The 19,900-nt window shown below is 45.9% G+C and overlaps 1 protein-coding gene across 2 annotated transcripts in view; it reads left to right on the top strand.

Moving 5' to 3' along the window:
* CALU (calumenin) overlaps positions 1-19,900 on the top strand; it is a 35,308-nt gene that overhangs the window by 629 nt on the left and 14,779 nt on the right. Inside the window, exons 2-3 of one of the 2 annotated variants that reach the window (XM_030215852.1) lie at positions 10,493-10,727; positions 17,984-18,177. In XM_030215852.1, the coding sequence (XP_030071712.1) occupies positions 10,507-10,727; positions 17,984-18,177 (415 nt within the window). In that variant the 5' untranslated portion in view covers positions 10,493-10,506. Of the gene's footprint in view, positions 1-10,492; positions 10,728-17,735; positions 17,930-17,983; positions 18,178-19,900 lie in introns of both variants that reach the window. The other variant, XM_030215851.1, reaches the window with a different exon arrangement.

Raw genomic sequence — 19,900 nt, 5'->3', positions numbered from 1 at the left:
TGCACGGGAAGGGGTGTAGGGAAGGACGAGTGTGGAGAGATACTGGGGAGCAGCAGAGTGAGTACATTTATTGGAGCATCTTTTTTGTACCTTCGATCCCTCTTTACAGCTAGGCTCTGATCGGTTCCCGCCTTGCTTTGGACTTGTTTCTCCAGCTCCTGCGTTGGGTTTTGAAACCAGTAACTCATAATGTAGATTGTGCTCTGCTCGATCTCTTATTAATCCGTATCTGGCTTCAGATTAAAATCTGGCTTCTCCTTACTTCTTGGTACTTGCGGAGACCTGCGTCTCCTCTTATCTCTTTCATGCACTTTTTCTGCTTTTTTTTATACTCTGTCCGACCTAAAGAACAGTTCTTGGCGAGATTTCCCTCAAGTTCTTAGAAATTCCATTATCCCTTTGTGCAGTTGGTGAAAATAGGATCAGAGACTGAATTTCCTAAGACAATAGGAAGGTAAAGAAACAGAGGAAGGAAGAGGCATAGAAAATGCCAAACTACAGTTTGCCACTTCTCCTCTTCCTCCACTTTCTATCTCAGTTGATGATAACACCCTCATCCTCCCCGTCTCATCTGCCCGCAACCTCGGAGTCATCTTTGACTCCTCTCTCTCCTTCTCTGCGCATATCCAGCAGATAGCCAAGACCTGTCGCTTCTTCCTCTTTAACATCAGCAAAATTCGCCGTTTCCTCTCTGAACACACCACCCGAACTCTCGCCACGCTCTCATTACCTCTCTCCTGGACTACTGCAATTTACTCCTCACTGGCCTCCCACTTAGCCATCAATCCCCCCTTCAATCTGTTCAGAACTCTGCTGCACATCTCATATTCTGCCAGAACCGATATACTCATATCACCCCTCTCCTCAGGTCTCTTCACTGGCTTCCGATCAGATACCGCATTCAATTCAAGCTTCTCCTTCTTACCTGCAAATGCACTCAGTCTGCTGCCCCTCACTATCTTTCTACCCTCATCTCCCCTTACGTTCCCGCCCGTAACCTCCGTTCACAGGATAAATCCCTCCTCTCAGTACCCTTCTCCACCACCGCCAACTCCAGGCTCCGCTCATTCTGCCTCATCTCACCCTATGCTTGGAACAACCTTCCTGAGCCCTTACGCCAAGCCCCCTCCCTGCCCGTCTTCAAGTCTTTGTTTAAAGCCCACCTCTTCAATGCTGCGTTCGGCACCTAACCCTTACCGTTCAGTGAATCCAGACTGCCCCAATTTGACTGCCCCTATCGGACCGACCGTTCACTTGTCGATTAGATTGTAAGCTCTTTGAGCAGGGACTGTCTCTCTTTGTTAAATTGTACAGCGCTGCGTAACCCTAGTAGCGCTCTAGAAATTTTAAGTAGTAGTATATTAAATACATTTATATTTGGGGAGAAGTCTTGGGAAGATGTTCCCTTATCTGTCCAAGAAAGCCCATTCTATACATTTTGAAAGAAACTGGGGAATTCAACCTGGGATGTTTTATATTCTGTGTGGGTGGAGGTAATTTCTTTAGATGTTGTACAATGGGAGAGGCTCCTTTTAATAGCAACTGATTCCTCTTTGAGTTGGGTCAGATTGTTTTCTATAGTACAGCTAGCTTCATCTGTCTCCAACTCTGCTCTGAAAAAGAATTTGACTTCTCGGAAATTACTACTACTACTAAACATTTCTAGAGCGCTACTAGGGTTACGCAGCACTGTACAATTTAACAAAGAGAGACAGTCCCTTCTCAAAGAGCTTACAATCTAATAGACAAGTGAACGGTCAGTCCGATAGGGGCAGTCAAATTAGCTGCAATTAAGTGAGCCTCCCTTCCTATATAGTATCCAGACAATTTACCTCCAGTCTTATAGAGAATAAAACAGCCCATCTATTCCTGGGATATAGAAGGCTGTGTGCTAGAGTATGATCTGTGACACAGACACCCACTTCTTGAAAAGATACCCCTCTGAGATCTTTTACTACATTGTAAAACTATGATACTCCATAAATATCTGTAGTGTCAGAGATAGATGACATGTCCTAAATCGCTATAACGGTGTCCAAAGATCTATTATTAGAGGCATTAACCTGGAAACACAGGGCACAAAAAGGATCCTCTGCAAGCAGGAATTAACCCCCCCCCCTTCCCCCAAAAAAGAAACCCCTAAATGCAATCGAAAGATAGAGTTTTTGAATCTTTACTCCATCAAAGAACAAATGACCAGGCTAGAGAGAGCACTTTTGTGTTGCAGAGAGATTTCCAGAATTTGGAAGAGATATTAAAGTACCTAGTAAAGTTGTAATATTTTTAGAACTACTGCTTGTCTGTGAAAAGGGAGAAGAGAGTCACTGTCATCCAGCTAACTTAAATTATTAGTCAAAACATGGTTTAAAACAGGTTTAACTGGGATAATATATGGAACAGCAAAAGGCTGATGGCAGTTTCGGAACCATTGCCTGCGGCTGAGTCAGAGCGCCTTTCTTCTGCTTCAGCGCGCCTGACTGGGGAATCCCTTTCTGTGCCTGGGGGCTCAGGGGATCCGTTCTCCCCAGAATTTATTCTTTTTTTACACCAGGCTTATCTTTTAAAGAAGACTGCCTCTCAGCCTTCTTTCCAGGGTCCTTTAATGCCTGTTAACTCCTCGGTAGCAGGGTTTGAGCACATTTTCTCCTCTGCTCCTGATTCTCTCCCTCCTAAGAGGAGAAGAACTGTTTCTGAGGGAGCATCTTTGGGGTCCGGGTCCCCTTTACCTTCCCTTGCTGCTTTGTCAGGGGATTCTCTCCGCCCTTCTAGAACAGAGGATTTTTGAGGAGGGTGATTTGAAGCAGGAAGAGCCTGATGACCCTACTGCGTTCGTGTTTTCCATAAGGATGAGCTTCTCTTATTTCCAATGCGTTGGCAGCTTTGGATATTGCAGATCCGGAGCCTCAGTCTTTTTCTTTGGTCACTCTTAAACCAGTACGCGGAAGCCTTCTAAGGCATTTCCAGTTCATGAGGCTATTCAAGAGCTGATCTCAGCTCAGTGGTCCGACCCTGAGGGGACTTTTTAAAGTGGCAAGGCAATGTCTCGCCTTTTTCCGGTGATAGTGTATCAGGCGGACAAGTATGTTCTCCCTACTGTGGATGCTTTGGTAACTGCAGTCACCAAAAAGACGACCCTTCCGGTAGAAGGTGGGGTTGCGCTAAAGGACATGCAGGACCGTCGCCTTGAGGCTTCTCTGAAACGTTCTTTTGAAGTTTCTGCTTTGACTCTTCAGGCGTCAATTTGTAGCTCGTATTCAGCCAGGGCATGTCTTAGTTGGCTTCATCAGGCGCAAGAGCATGACCCGGAGGAGGGTCTCCGTTTGGAGTCTGTCTTTGCTCTTTTGGAATCAAGCTTAGCTTATTTAGCTGACTCCCTTTATGACTTGGTTTGCTCGTCAGCTAAGCTTATGGCCCTAGCGGTTTCTTCTTGCCGCTTGTTGTGGTTACGCCATTGGACGGCGGATTTGGCCTTGAAGCAGAAACTCACTCGGCTTCCTTTCCGAGGCAAGCTTCTCTTTGGAGAAGATTTAGAGAAGATTGTCAAGGATTTAGGTGACTCTTAAGGGTCAACGCCTGCCAGAGGACAGGGCTCGGTCAACTCCGAGAACTACTACTTCTCGACCTCGGTTCAGAGAGGTTCGGCGTTATTGGCCGGGTCGGCCTGCGGCTAACTTCCAGCAAAAACGTTTTCAGCAGCGTTCTTCCTTTCGCAATGATAAACGTTCCGCAGCCTCCTCATGTCCTGGTGCTTTAGGACGTCCTACGCAATGATGGGGCGAAGGTCCAGTTCCCGAGATTTGCGGTCGGCTGACCCTTTTTCACGGAGAGTGGGCCAACATTACCTCAGACCAATGAGTTCTGGATATTATCAGAGAAGGTCGACGCGTTTTTGGAATCCCGATGTGTCTCCACCTCCAAGAGGGTAGCAGTCGAAGCTACTATCCGTTCCCGCATGGATCTCGGGGCAGTAGTTTCTGTCCCGCCTTCCAAAACCCGGACGGGTCACTATTCCATTTATTTCATGGTGCCTCGAAAAGGAGGTTCTTTTTGGCTCATTCTCCATCTTCGCAAGATAAATCAGTTCTTGAGGGTTTGGCATTTTCGCATGGAAACTTTGCGGTCTGTGGTAACAGCAGTTCATCCATGAAAGTTCCTCATGGCTCTGGACCTCAAGGAGGCATATCTTCATATCCCCATTTGGCAGCAACATCAGCGTTTCCTCTGCCATTTTAGGACGTCATTTTCAGTTCCGGGCGCTCCCCTTTGGCCTTGCTACAGCTCCTCGGACATTCTTCAAGGTCATGGTGGTGGTAGCAGCATTCCTGAGGAAGGAGAAGGGATCAGGGTTCATCCCTACCTTGACGACTGGTTGATTCGAGCGGACTTGGCTTTAGAGAGCCGCAAGGCTACCGACCGAGTCATTTGTCTGTTGTAGTCGTTGGGCTGGGTAATCAGCTTACCCAAGAGTCATCTGATTCCGTCTCAGCAGTTAGACTACCTGGGAGTTTGCTTCGACACAGCACTGGGACGTGTCTTCCTTCCAGAGGAGCGTGTGCTCAAACTCCATTCTCAGATTTCCGACCTCCTGTTGTCCAGTCCCCGGGCTTGGGACTATGTTCAGGTCCTGGGTTCCATGGCAGCGACCTTGGAGGTTGTTCCTTGGGCCAGGCCACTTCAGTCTTCGCTTCTGTGCAGTTGGTCTCCGGTTTCTCAGGATTATCAGCACAGGCTCCCTTGGCTTCCCAGGGCGAGGCGCAGCCTGACATGGTGGCTTCACGGTCCCCACTTGCGGGAGGGTGTATCTTTGGCGATTCCACAGTGGGTAGTAGTAGTCACAGATGCCAGCCTGTTGGGTTGTGGGGGCTCTTTGTCTTCAACGGTATGCCCAGGGAACTTGGTCAGCGAGCGAGGCCAGTTGGCCAATCAACTGCCTGGAACTCAGAGCAGTGTTCTACGCCCTCCTACAGTTTCAGTCCTTGTTGGAGGGGAAGGAGGTCCGTGTATTTTCGGACAACACGACTGCAGTGGCTTATATCAATCGTCAGGGCAGAACTCGGAGTTCAGCCTTGGCAACAGAAGCGGATCGCCTCCTCCGGTGGGCGGAGGCTCATCTGGAGTGCCTGTCGGCAGCTCACATTGTGGGTATCAACAATGTGCAAGCAGATTTCCTTAACCGACACACCGTAGATCCAGCGGAGTGGGAGTTGTTGGCAGAGGCATTTCAGTTGATCTGTCGGACCTCATGGTGACCCAGGGCAACGCCAAGGTATCCATGTTCTTCAGCAGAAGAAAGGAACCCAAGTCTGCAGGACTAGATGCTCTTCTTCAACCGTGGTCGGAAAACGCTCTTCTGTATGTTTTTCATCCTTGGCCCTTAATTGGGCGGGTTGTCACCGGGCTGAGTCATTCTGGTGGCTCCAGATTGGCCTCAGCGTCCCTGGTATGCAGACCTAGTGCGACTTCTAGTGGAGTCGCCCTTTCGGCTTCCAGTCCTGCCCGACCTCCATCAGGGACCAGTAAACATGGAGGATCCCTACCACTTTGGTCTTATGGCCTGGCTATTTAGTGGTCATGTTTGAGGAAAAAGGGCTATTCTGATGTTGTGATATCTACTCTATTGCAGGCTTGTAAATGGTACACTTCTACAGCGTATGCCTGTGTTGGGCGCACTTTCGTGGCCTGGTGTAAGGCCTGCGCATGGTCTTCTTTTCAGGCTTCTGTGGCTCAGCTCTTGGCTTTTTTGCAAGACGGTTTGCAGAAAGGTTTGACCTATAACTCGCTTCGAGTTCAGGTGGCAGCCCTGGTGTGTTTTCGGGGAAAAGTGTAAGGCTCCCCCTTGGCAGCGCATCCAGACATGGTTCGTTTTTTGCGTGGGGCACTTCATCTCGATCCCCCTTTACGTCAGCCCTGTCCGTCTTGGAACCTTAATTTGGTTCTTAAGGCGTTGCAGGGCCCTCCTTTTGAACCATTAAATAGGGCTTCCGATAAAGATCTCACCCTGAAGACTGTGTTTTTGGTGGCTATAGCTTCAGCGCGGAGAATCTCCGAGATTCAAGCCCTTTCATGTCAGGATCCCTTTTTGCAGTTCTCGGAAGCGGGGGTCACGCTGCGAACTGTGCCTTCTTTTTTGCCAAAGGTCATATTGGCTTTTCATCTCAATCAGCCTCTTTTTCTTCCTTCCTTTCGAGAAGAGGATTTTCCCGGGACTTTTCGTAGACTTCATCTTTTGGATGCGCGCCGCGTCCTCCCCCGCTATTTGGCGATGTCTAATGACTTTTGACAAACAGACAATTTATTTGTGTTGCTTACAGGTTCTCATCGTGGTCAAGCGGCTTCAAAACCGACTATTGCGAGATGGCTAAAAGAAGCAGTTTCCTCGGCGTACTTGTTGGCTGGTTGGATCTCGCCAGAACCTTTACATGCACATTCTACTAGAGCACAGTCTTGTTCTTACAAGAAATTTGTTGGGCGGCTACTTGGGCCACCGTATACTCTTTTTCCAAGCATTATAGCGTGAACATGGCAGCCAGATCCGATGCTTCTTTTGGTACTGCGGTCTTGGCTAGAGGGGCAACGGTGTCCCTCCCTATCTAGAGACTGCTTTGGTACATCCCACCAGTTGATGAATTCATCTGCTGCCTGCGCTAAGGAAGGTAAAATTATGTCTTACCTGATAATTTTCTTTCCTTTAGCTGCAGCAGATGAATCCAGCATCCCTTCCTAGTTTACCGTCGCTTTTTTGCTCTATTCATTCTGTGTGTTTGTTGTTCTTCTCTGTTCCAGTTGTTTTGTTTCTTACAGTTTAAAACACGAATTTCAAAATTTGGAAAGAGTTTCTTCTACAACTTGTTATACTCTTGTTCTGTTGTGGTTTCTCTCCTGGTGAGGAAGGTTTCCTGTTTGTCTGGAGCTACCTTTGTTTTGTGATGAGACATGTAGGAGGGGCTGGTCATCCAATACCACTCACTTAAGTCAGTGATCTCTATCGCCACCTGCTGGTAGAGGGATACAACCCACCGGTTGATGGGTTCATCTGCTGCAGCTAAAGGAAAGAAAATTATCAGGTAAGACATAATTTTACCTTACTTAAAGACACCTGGTCTACTATGCTTTCTATTGCAATCTCGCTATCGGGATGCTCTGTTTTCCCTGTTTTGGTGATACCTTTGAAAGATAACTTATTCCGAACCATGCGCTTTTGAGCGACTGTCTGCCTTCCCCCAGTTTCTAGTTTAAAAGCTGCTCTATCTCCTTTTAAATGCTGATGCCGCCTGGCCCCACCCTGGTTAAGGTGGAGCCCATCCTATCTGAATAGCTGTACTGCCACCATCATGGTGGCCCCTATTACAGATGAATTATGAATAGCCTGGTGGGAAAGCTGGCTTAATATACACTAAATCTGCATCGATAAGCCATGTTTCTGTTATGCACAAGATCCCTAAGGAGTGGGATTTGATAAGGTCATGGATCAGGTGATGTTTGTCCCAAATTAGTTGAGGAGGCAGGCCCCTTGGAGCCAGTGGGAGGCAGGCTGTGTGTCTTCCGGCATGAGTGGGCCTGTATTACTTCACATCGGTGGGTCCTGGAGGTGATCGGCATGGGGTATTCGCTGGAGTTAGCCTGTCTGATGCCTTCATGGCTTTGTCCTGTGGTTCAGCTCTGAAGCCACAGGCTGTCTCGTCCACTCTGCAGCACCTGTGCGCTCTCGGGGTGTTGGGGCCCATGCTTCTGGCAGAGCTCACAGTTATAGCCTCAGTGAGGCTGGGGGAGTTCCTGACTTCCCTGGACCTCATGGAGGCTTATCTCCATATCCCTATTGTGGATCATCACAGTAGATATGTGTTTCTGTGTGTTGGGCAAGCATTTTCAGTTTCAGGCCTTGCTGTTTGGCCTGGCTACGGCACCATGCACGTTGTGATGGTGGTATTATAAGCTGGCATTTTGAATAAATCTGTCTAATGCTCTAGCTACTGAGATTAAAGAGGTTTTTTGCCGATGATGAAGAAGTCCCGCTGTTCCAGCTTATAGCTGGGAGCTTCTTGAGGTTTTTTCCTCCTTACTAAAAATGCTTCTATTGCTTACGATATTGATCATTTGAGAATCTTTTTCTTTTTGTTTATTTGTTGGTATGTGGGATTCTCTTCCTCATTTATATTGTAGTGATGTAGATTAGCCAAGACACAATGACATGTAACTTTGCATCCTCTGGGCATGCAAATAATGAATAAATAGCATGATTACATGAAGCTTTAAATTTTTTTTCCCTCCCCTCAGGGCAGGTGTTGAACAACTATTGGTCTTGGCTGGGATTGTAGCTGTATGACTCAGGGCAGCTGGATCTTATCCTACAATGGAATTAAGAATTCTTTTGACAGAATTATAGACAGCCAGGAGGATATGTGCAAGAAAATATGAGTTGTTTATTCTCTACATCAGCGGTTCCCAAACTGTGTTCCGCGGCACCAGGGATGCCGCAGCAAATCCTGACCTCCCTCCTACTGCCCACAATCCATCATCTCTCCCTACTTCCCCCCTCCCGCAGGTCCGGAATCTTCTGCTTCCTCCTCCTTCCCCTGCCGTCGTTGCAGTGCTTGTAGCTTACATTTTCGGGCCGTCCGTGATTCACACAGACACTGCGGGGACTTCCTTCTGCCGTGTCTGGCCCTTGCAACAGGAAGTTGCATCAGAGAGGGCCGGATGTGGCAGAGGGAAGGTCCGGGGTGGGGTGGGGGGGCCTGTGTGAATCGCAGACAGCACAAAAATGTAAGCTGCAGTGGCGGTGGGGAAAGGAGAAAGAAGCGTGGACCTGCGGGAAGGAAGGTAGCGAGTGATACTGGATTTGGGGAAGGCAGAGGTGTGCTGGACTTATGGGAGGAGGGGGGCTGCAGGGAAGGGAGAGATGTGCTGGACCTTTTAGGAAGAGGAGGCTAAAGGGAATGGAGAGATGTGCTGGACTTTCAGGGAGGAGAGGTGTGCTGGAGTGAGAGGAGGGGGCTGCAGGGAAAGGGAGACCTATGTGGCCGGGGGAAGGGAGCCGCAAAAAATAGCTCGGACACTAAGGGTGCCGTGACCTGAAAAAGTTTGGGAACCACTGGTCTGCATACGTGTGCTGTAATTCAGCTCAGATTTGCTGGCTTTTTCTTTCTTTGAGTTGTAGATGATACTTTTTTTTGGATTATTCTACCATGTTTTTGACTTTCTTTGGAGAATTGTGGCATTAGTCACTGGGATGTGTTGAGTGAAGCATTCAGATGACTAGTCAATACACTGCTTTGTGGTCACCTTTCTCTCTACAGCCCTTCCCACAAAAGTGTATTGACACAGGAAGGGGGCGGGAGGGATGTAAGAGCAAATCTCTAGAAAGCTGAGAAAATCTATTACAAAACAGAATAGCTTTTTGCACTTCTAGCCAAGGTATGCAGATCTCTCTCCAGAATAGACTCAAGGAGGCCAATGAGCTGTAAATTATTTCTCCTAGAGCGATTCTCTGGGTCATCCAATTTCTGTGCCCGCTTCATTAGCTGAGATTGCGTCTGTGCTAAAGTCTGGGCCTGGTCTTCGTCCTCCAAATCACCAGGCTTCTGCAGCTGCGTATCGATTTCTAAATCAAATGCATCAATTTGTTCAGGTGCTTCTTCTTATTTGTTGGAGCTTCTTATCCAAACCTCCTCCACCACTGCAGTGACCTCTGGTGTAATTTCAGAAGTCTGTGCAGAGCTAACACAGGGGCTAGGGGGGAAGCTCAGGGCCGCCATCTTGCCCTCCTGTTGATGGCGCCTATCTCAAACTTTTTCACCAGTTTAGAGGCCATGGAGAGCTGTTAACGATTCCAACATCTGCTGAGTTGAAAAGAGTATCTTCCCATAGCTAATCCTCTCGTCAGGTGACAGAACAGCTAAGTATGGAGCAGATTAGTAGCTGATAAGAGCAGGGGCATGGAAGAGCTTTGCTATTTAGCTACTGCTCCTTCCTGCCGTGTCACATGACCCCCCCCCCCCTTACTGTGTTTTTAATGTGACAGTAATTTGCATGTTCATTGAATACTGCATCCCATGGGTAACTTTTTGCTGAAAGCTTGCAGTAGAAGCCTTATAGCCAGTGGCTGGAATGTGCGGCTTTCTCGATCAACCCCTGAGCCTCTCCTAGCAGTGCTGTGGCCAGATCTCTGCACTGTCACCTGCTCTATTTCAGTAGTGGAACAGATGCCAAGTGGCAGTCAGAAGGGATGCAATTTGAATATGTATAATGCAAAGCCAGTGAAATGCAAACAGTTGTGTGTAGTAGAACAAATCTTTTGAGTCTTAAAGGGCACTTATTCCGCATAATTATTTTGGGGGTTTTCCTTTTGTGATGTTAAGGAGTTTTATCGTAGGATGCTGACTGCACTGTGGTGTATAGTCCTGAGTCATTGAGATGTGCAGACGACTTTTACTGGATGCAAAATGACCAAATGTTGCTGTGAATAAATCTTATTGCTTTGTTTCTCTCTCAGGGTTCATCTAGGTCATGGATGTTGTGCAGTTTCTTATGTATATGTCCCTTTGCACAATCTGTGCATTGAGCAAACCGACTGAAAAGAAAGAACGAGTGCACCACGACCCTGAGCTCAGCAATAAGGTTCATGATGATGCTCAGAACTTTGAGTATGATCATGATGCGTTCCTTGGTGCTGAAGAGGCAAAAACCTTTGACCAGCTGACACCTGAGGAGAGTAAAGAGAGACTGGGGTAAGGCTGCACCGTCAGGAATCTGTTTGCTATCTATCCATGGTTATTTTTGGTCTGCCAGGCTTTAGTGCATTCAAAATGTGCAGTAGAGTGTTAGGAAAGTAATGCTCGTTGTGTGGGTACTTTGTTAATTAAAAAAATATATATATAGCACCCCCGCTCAGCGTGTGGTTCAATATCAAGTTTAGTTGTAAAGAAAATAGGCAAATGACCATAATAAAGCAATAATAAAACCCTAACAAGCAGGTGGACTGTGGCACAAAGGATGTGGTTGTATAAATACTTTTTTATGGTTTGTACCTGTTCCTCCAATTTCTTCCAGTTTTTGAATGAAGAATTTGACCTTTACAGCTTCTTCTGCCCATTAAGACCTGTGACAGAAGGGGATGGCCTCCAGACTCAATGGCAGGTGCTGCCATGTGGAGAGGCCTTCTGTGTTCTACACTGGCTACGAATGCTGCAGAGAGAATGTTCAGAGCCCTCCAGAAAAAAAAGGAAATCTTGGCCAATTCTCAAAGATGATACTAGTGGCCAGACTTGGGGTTCAGATCAGCTGGATTCTAGAGTGAGATGCCATTTGTGTCTCTTGGTTAAGCACTGTTCCTGTGATGGTTAAACTGATAAGGAAATGAACTATAAAAATAGGGGTAAAACCCATATATCTAATTTGGAAAAGAAGGTCCATGGCCCTGACTCGAGTTGGAAGTATAAAGGAACAGGAAGCCAAACCAAATAAATCATAGTAAACTAATGACAGAAGCACCAGTCCTGCTCTGGCCATGTTTTGGGTAACATTTCTTGACAGGCCTCTCGACACTGGGCCCCTGGTCTACAGTGATGCTATTGTAGGGCTGCAGAACTAGCCCAGTCTCTTACAGAATCTTTCGGGACTGGGCCAAAAATACAGCGGCATTGGTGGTTGACAGCAAAGACAACCCTCTTTCTCTTTTCTACTCCCCTCCCCTCCCTCGCCACAATATTCTCATGCCACATCCTCCTGGCCTGCCCAAGGCCTGAATATTGTGCTTTGTACACATACATAAAGTTTGACATTTGAGCAGGAAAGGAGGAGAACTTGGCCTGCTGCATTGTTTTGGTACTACCTACTGCCCTCCTCTAGCACCAAAACTGTGGAGGTGGGAGAGATCTGTGATGGTGTTAGGAAAAGGGGAGGGGTGAGGAAAGAGAGTATCTAGAGTAACGTGAGTGTGGTGGACATGGTGCAGGAGTCTTCATACAGGTAACTGGGGAGTGGACAGAGTGAAGCGATAATGACTGAGGGAATATCATGGCAAGAGTGCATGAAGAAGAGGTAAAAAGGAGAATTCAAGAGGGATGCAGGGAGGAAGGGATCAAAGTGAGTGTGGGAGGGTGGATGGAGTGAGTGAGTGAAGGAATCTGAGGTTGGAGTGGGAAGAGGGGATCAGAGGGGCATTGGGGTGTGAATGAGGTGATCGTAGGAGAATGTGAGGTCTGAAGGGATCATTCCTTCTCCAGGATCCCCTCTTTCCCTTCTATCCTTCTGTGATTCCTTGCTGTGCTCCTCCCGACTTCATAAGAACATAAGAATAATCATACTGGTTCAGACCAATGGTCCATATAGCCCAGTATCCTGTTTGCTACAGAGGCCAATCCAGGTCACAAGTACCTGGCAGAAACCCAAATAGTAGCAACATTCCATGCTACCAATCCCAGGGCAAGCAGTCCATAGTTTGTCTCAATAGCACACTATGGACTTTTCATTCAGGAACTTGTCCAAACTTTTTTTTTTAAGGATATTTTATTGACATTCCTAGATACATTAACTGCTGTTACTACATTCTGTGGCAAAGAGTTCCACAGCTTAACTATTCTTTCAGTGAAAAAAATATTTCCTCCTATTTGTGTTGAAAGTATTTATGTGTAACTTCATTGAGTGTCCCCTGGTCTTTCTACTGTTTGAGAGAGTAAAAAATTGATTCACTTCTACTCGTTGATTTTGTAGACCTCATATTCTCTTTTAGCCTTCTTTATCAATGCTTTGAATCTAACTTGCCAGTGTTTATGTTGCTTCTTATTTTCTTTATTTGGGTCCTTTTTCCATTCTTTGAAGGAATGTTCTTTTGGCTTTAATAGCCTCTTTTACTTCACGTTTTAACCATGCTGTCTGTCATTTTCTCTTCTTTCCACCTTTTGTAAATATGTGGAATGCATCTGGTCTGGGCTTCCATGATGGTATTTTTAAACTACGTGCATGCCTGATTTAATGTCCTAACCTTTGCAGCCAATCCTTTTAGCTTCTTTTTAACCATGTTCCTTATTTTATCAAAATTGCCCTTTTGAAAATTAAATGCTGCTACAGTACATTTCCTTTGTGGCTTCACACCAGATAGTAGCTCAAACTTGATCGTGTTATGATCACTGTTTCCCAGCGGATCCAGCACTGTTAACCTCTCATACTATGCTCAGCATTCCTCTAAGGACTAGATCTAAAATGGCTCCACCTCTTTTTGGTTCCTGTACCAGTTGCTCCAAGAAGCAGTCATTTATTACATCTAGTAATTTTATCTCCCTGAGCATTACCATACGTCTTCATCCCCTCACTCCCTCTGCCTACGATTCCTTTTCCATTTCCTTCCACAGAATTTCCCCCTTCTTGTCTTTACTATACAAGGATGTAACTCGCTTTGAATTGCTGCTGAAAAGGCATAAGTTAAATCCAGATCCATCCCCTAGATCTGCTTCTCCTGTTCACTCTGGCTTTCCTCTCTTCCTTTCACTCCAGTAATGGACCAAATAAATTGGGTGCACAAGGAATACCCAAGAATGACCATTTTATAACATTTTTAAAAATTACATAATATACAAATTTATAAAAGTTTGTCACACAATTGCTGCAGAACATTGAAAAATCTGTCACTGGAAACAGGGGTCTGTGCCACAACACAATTTGGGGTTGCTTCCCTTGTGGAAGATGTTACGTTCTGGCACCAGTCAGCCATATCCTCATGTAAAGCCCACTGTAAACCAGGGGCTCTCAACCTAGTGCTATTCACTGTGGATATCTTGAAAACCAGACTAGCTTGGTGTGTCCTGAGGCCTGGCTTGATTACTCTGCTGTAAAATGATTTAAGAAAATGGGGTGTAATAGCCAGGGGTGTGGCCCAAGGCAATTGGCTGCCTGAGGCGAGGGCTGAGATGCCCTCCCCCCCCCCCCCCTCGGCCACAGTCTGGCATCTCCCTCCTTTCTTCTTCAACCCCTTTCCTTCAGCTTACCTTTGCTTTCCAAAAAGCAGCAAATTCCATGGGCTGCCCTGCCGCCAGCACTGGCCTCTTCTCTCTACTGCAGCCCGTCTCTGAAGAAACAGGAATTTATGTCAGGGGATCGGGCTGTAGTAGAGAGAAGAGGCCAGTGCCCGGCGATAGGGCAGTCAATGGTAATCGCTGCCACCGCCGACTTTTAATAAACAAAGGTAGGCTCGGGGAAGGGGATTGAAGAAGGAAGGGGGGAGATGCCAGACTGTGGCTGGTGTGGGGGAATATGCCACTTCCTGAAGAGTGCTGCCTGAGGCCCCTGCCTCGGCCTTATGGTAGTGCTGCCACTGATAATAGCAAATCGTCGTCTGTGACCATGAGTTGCAAGGAAGGCTGTGAAATGGAGTTAGCATAAGACCCATGCTGCTGTGTGTATATGATGACCGAACCAAAATGGAGATGAAGGTACTGTCAGTAAGCAGGAAGTTAAAGCCTCCACTGAAATCCTCATCGCACTTGGCTGCTATCACAACTGCTTTTCAGAGCTGCATGGCCCATTGAACAACTGTCCCTGCAGGGAAGGCGGGGAGCCCATGTAGTTGCTCCTATATCTTCTTAGGTGGGTCCCTCCAGTTCTGTGGACCCTTTTCAGTATGTTGTTTGGGGGCCCTTCACTGGAATTGCTGCAGCTGCATGGGGTAGGTGTTCTCTTGTGGCTACTCTTTCCTTCCTTCCTGATCTGATTATTGTATTGTTAGATTGTAAGCTCTTTTGAGCAGGGACGGTCCTTTCCCATGTTAAAGTTGTACAGCGCTGCGTAACCCTGGCAGCGCTATAGAAATGCTAAGTAGTAGTAATAGTAATTGCCCTGCTCTTCACTGTAGAGTTCTGTTGTATTGTTTACATTACTGGCATGGGGTCGGGTCAAGAACTTGAAGGTATAAGTGAGTGTCAGAGAATAATGTACAACTAGATGTTTATTTGCACATGTAGCACTCAAGGAGAGAAATGTTCAAATAATGCTCTTTCTCTTTTTTTTCCCGCTTCTGTCTACCTGCCCTTCGCTCTTTAACTTTTGCATTGCTTTATAATGACATCCATGTACAGGCTCAAAATCAGCAAAAAATGAGGTGAAAGACCTCACGCACCGTGAGATGTAGAAAAAAAAAGTGAGGATGAACCAAGGAGGAATACCAAACAAATTTATTAAAGATTTTCAAAAAACGACCCGACACGGCCATGTTTCGGCCCAAAGGCCTGCCTCAGGGGTCTTGAACAATCTTGGGTGTAGCAGTGTAAAATAAATACACCAAGGAAAGTATATGCTGAATTATTGAACAATACAGTGCCTTCTTCAATCTCTTCTCCGTAGAAAATGGAGTATTGTCCGTTAAAAAAACGAGTCGGGTCGTTTTTTGAAAATCTTTAATAAATTTGTTTGGTATTCCTCCTTGGTTCATCCTCACTTTTTTTTTTTTTTTCTACATCCATGTAGAGGCACCATATCACTGCTGAGATGATCCAAAATATGGATGCCACAATGCCAGGCCTATTTTAGCCAAGAACAAATATTCAAAAGAATTTCTTTCTTTCATGCCGTCATTGATTTGAAAAATTAGTTGTTCTTTTGAAGGATGGGGTGGGGGGAGAGGGAAACATCCCCCCCCCCCCCCCCCCCAAAAAAAAAAAAAAAAAAAAAATCTTACAGAAAGTAGATAAAGAATGGCATAACTGCTGCCTGGCTCCCTGATGTCTCATCTTAGCAATGCTTTTGTTAAGTCAGCTTTCCCTCACGGCTTCAGGACCATTGCTTTACTAAGGGATATCAGGATGGGATAAAAGCTGTTGCTAATTTCTACTTTTGGAAGTGATTTTCTGTCTTACTTCCCTGATGGTGAACAATCCCACCTTCTTTAAGCTATTCCCTGAAAATCCCCTCCTCTGCTCTTTGGGAGTAGATTTCATTTTGCTGTGCTATGTCTTCATTTTGTTGCTTGGCCTCAGCTTGGTATGAGTATTTTCTCTTAGCAAGCCTTTACTGGTGCAGTGTTTAAAAAGCACAAAATAAAGGGTAATGCTGTCCTTAATTTTAACAGCTTGGAATTTTTTAAAAATGGCAAAAGTTGAAAAATGCAAATATAGGTAGGAGATGGTTAAAATTGATTTACAGTTTCCTCTATGTATTCTTAATATAATTGCACCAGTGAATGCAAAGAATGCTTAGGGCAAGCATGACTACTATAGGCAAGGAGGCTGTTATATGGGGTATAGGATTTCAACTTCAGAAATTTAGTCTTAGAAATAAAACCCAAGGTTGATTTATTTTCTCTCCCCAGATTTTACCAAGATTTAGTAGTTTAATTTTCATTTATTACATGTTATATACTGCCTTTAACATCCATTGCATCAATGAACGTTACAACAATATAAAACATACAGATGACATAAAATTGAACATAAACCAGTATAATTGTCAAATCTGTCTCCCAAAATTGTATCTTCCTCTTGAAGGAACTGTCATTCATGGCTCTTAGTATTTTTGCAGTTTTTCCTCCCCTATCCCATCCCTCTAAAGGGTGTATGTGTATGTGTGTGTGTGTATGTATGTATATATATATATATATCTATATATAAAAGGCAAGACCAACGTTCTGAAGCCTCCAGCCGGAAGTGTGAAGCGCCAGAGATATCCGGTTTCCCCATGAGTGAAGGAAAACAGCACAGCACGAAATCCCTCTCTCTGTAACAGTGAAGGACTCAGAGGGGGAGGGGAGAGAGATGCCCTCACTCTCTCTGTAACACAGAACAGCAGGAAACTTAACACTGAAGGACTGGACTCCAAGGGGGGAGGGGGAGAGAGAGAGGGCAGAGGGCAGGGACACACACACTCCCACATGCACACTCTGAAGAAAACCTTGCTAGCCCCCGTTTCATTTGCATCAGAAACGGGGCTTTTTTACTAGTATATATATATTTCCTTGTCATCAAGCAGATGAAGCCATTACGAATGGGTTGTGTCCATCAACCAGCAGGGGGAGATAGAGAGCACTCAAAAACCATAGTAGCTCTTGGCCAGCTAGCTCCACTGCCTCTTCAGTATTATCTCCCCAAGCAGGGTGGTTGCAGCTTGTTCAGCTCCTTCTAAAAAACTGCCTGGGGTGGCTCCTGAGCTTTGCCAGTGGAAGCAGGGGTGTTAAGGCTATTGCAGCTTCACTTTAGAGGCACATAGGACATGGGAGGCGGGGATAGTGCTGGGCAGACTTATACGGTCTGTGCCAGAGCCGGTGATGGGAGGAGGGGCTGGTGGTTGGGAGGCGGGGATAGTGCTGGGCAGACTTATACGGTCTGTGCCCTGAAGAGCACAGGTACAAATCAAAGTAGGGTATACACAAAAAGTAGCACACATGAGTTGTCTTGTTGGGCAGACTGGATGGACCGTGCAGGTCTTTTTCTGCCGTCATCTACTATGTTACACACACTTTTTGGGAGGGGGGGGAGGGGGAGTTCTAACTGAACTCCAGCTGTTGGCCTGACCTAATGTGGAATGGATGCATCTAGCAGGGCAGTAGTGGAGCCAAATGAGGAAAATCTAAACCTAAATTTGTTTTACATTCTGATAACCATTTGGGTTGTTTTGGCCCATTTATTTTTTTTCCTAGAAAACTCCTCCATAAAGCAGCCACCTTGTCTATAGGGAGAATACTCAAGCTCCAAATGTTAGTGGTAGAGCTCTTTTCTTTTAACCTTTTGCTGGATTTTCTGCATTTTCTACAGAAAGATTGTAATTAAAATAGATGAAGACAAGGACGGGTATGTAACTGTGGAGGAGCTGAGAGACTGGATAAAACATGCCCAAAAGCGTTGGATTTATGAGGACGTAGAGCGCCAGTGGAAGGGGCACGACCTCAATGAGGACGGCCTCATCTCCTGGGAGGAGTATAGAAACGCCACCTACGGCTACATCTTAGGTAGGTCCCTGCTGTGCCTCCGGTGCCTTGAAACCTGCTGTTTTGTCTTTGTAGAATGATTGTAGGTAAAATAGACGCGGATAAGGATGGGTTTGTGACGGAGGGGGAACTGAAAGCCTGGATTAAGAAGGCCCAGAAGAAGTACATATTTGACAATGTGGCGCGCCAGTGGCACGAGTTTGACTTGAATCAAGACGACATCATCTCCTGGGATGAGTACAGAAACGTGACCTATGGCACTTACCTGGGTAAGGGGGGAGGTGATTGACAGACAGCAGTGCTTTCAAGTCAGTAGTGCGGGTTATATGAGGGAGAAGGGAGAGTTGAGGTAGCCTTATGGCCTTGTATGAAATTTAGCAAGCCTGAGGTGACATAGAACAGCCAGTGTCTATTTTAACAAAATGGAAACTCAAAGTTGATGAATTTTTTTTTCTGTTAGACAAGTTTGTTACATATATAATTTGTGATGAGATTTTGAAATCACATAAATTCATTGTACAGGTCCCTTGTTACAATCTTAAAAGCTGTTATCCAGAAATGGCAATGTACCTAAGTTTTAGATGACACAAGTTCTGCTTGTACAAGTCCTATATTGATCTAGCAAAAGGTCTGCTTGTACTATATTGATCTAGCAAAAGGTCTCATATGTTACAAATAATTCAGGGCTAGTGGAGGAGTGGCCTGGTTAGGGTGGTGGACTTTGGTCCTAGGGAACTGAGGAACTGAGTTCAATTCCCACTTCAGGCACAGGCAGCTCCTTGTGACTCTGGGCAAGTCACTTAACCCTCCATTGCCCCATGTAAGCCGCATTGAGCCTGCCATGAGTGGGAAAGCGCAGGGTACAAATGTAACAAAAATAAAATAGATACTATTGGAGATTCTACATGGAATGTTGCTACTATTGGAGATTCTACATGGAATGTTGCTATTCCACTAGCAACATTCCATGTAGAAGGCTGCGCAGGCTTCTGTTTCTGTGAGTACGTGCAGGACGTCAGACTCACAGAAGCAGAAGCCTGCGCGTCCACATTGGTGATCTGCAAGGGCCGACTTCTACATGGAATGTTGCTAGTGGAATAGCAACATTCCATGTAGAATCTCAAATAGTAGCAACAGTGGAGGAGTGGCCTAGTGGTTAGGGTGGTGGACTTTGGTCCTGGGGAACTGAGGAACTGATTCCCACTTCAGGCACAGGCAGCTCCTTGTGACTCTGGGCAAGTCACTTAACCCTCCATTGCCCCATGTAAGCCGCATTGAGCCTGCCATGAGTGGGAAAGCGCGGGGGTACAAATGTAACAACAACCACAAAAAAAAACTAATTAAATTTTCCAAGTTTTAGGTTTATTTGATATACTGTAGGTCAGTCATATTATCCAGGTGGGTTATATACCACCAATCACAACCTTCTTAGCAGTTTACTGCTTAAATTAGTATACAACGGAGAGGGTCAAAGTACACGGTACAAGCAGTCCAGAAAAAAAGTGTATAGGGCTGTCAAGAATGGAACAAGTGTGCTTTATTAGTGTCCCGACATGGGCCGTGTTCCACTGTTTTTCGCCATAGACCCTGTGTGGGGCTTAGGTTCCACCATAGCCCTTGCAGCTCAGTCCCTCCTTCCTGTGAACAGAAGCCTTCTCACAGGTAGGAGGGACTGAACTGCAAGGACTGGTGGAAGCTGAACCCCGCACAGGGTCTATGGTGAAAAACAGAGGAATTAAATTGACCCCTGAGGCAGGCCTTTGTTACTCTGAAACACGACCCGTATAGGGTCACTAATAAAGCACACTTGTTCCATTCTTGAGAGACGTTTATACTTTTTTCTAAACAGCTTAAAAATGAAAAATATAGGGCCTGTTATTCAACCCCTAGCAGTAAGTGGTTTGAGCTCCTCGTGGCTTTATCAGGGTTACTGTGGCAACCAAGAAGTTAACTAGGCGCCGACTGATATTCAGACTGGTGCTCGGTTACTCA

The sequence above is a fragment of the Microcaecilia unicolor genome, chromosome 10 (assembly GCF_901765095.1).
Source record: "Microcaecilia unicolor chromosome 10, aMicUni1.1, whole genome shotgun sequence".
In the NCBI taxonomy this organism is placed as follows: Eukaryota; Metazoa; Chordata; class Amphibia; order Gymnophiona; family Siphonopidae; genus Microcaecilia; species Microcaecilia unicolor.
Note: the sequence above shows the minus strand (reverse complement) of the source record. Positions and strands in the feature narration are given on the sequence as shown.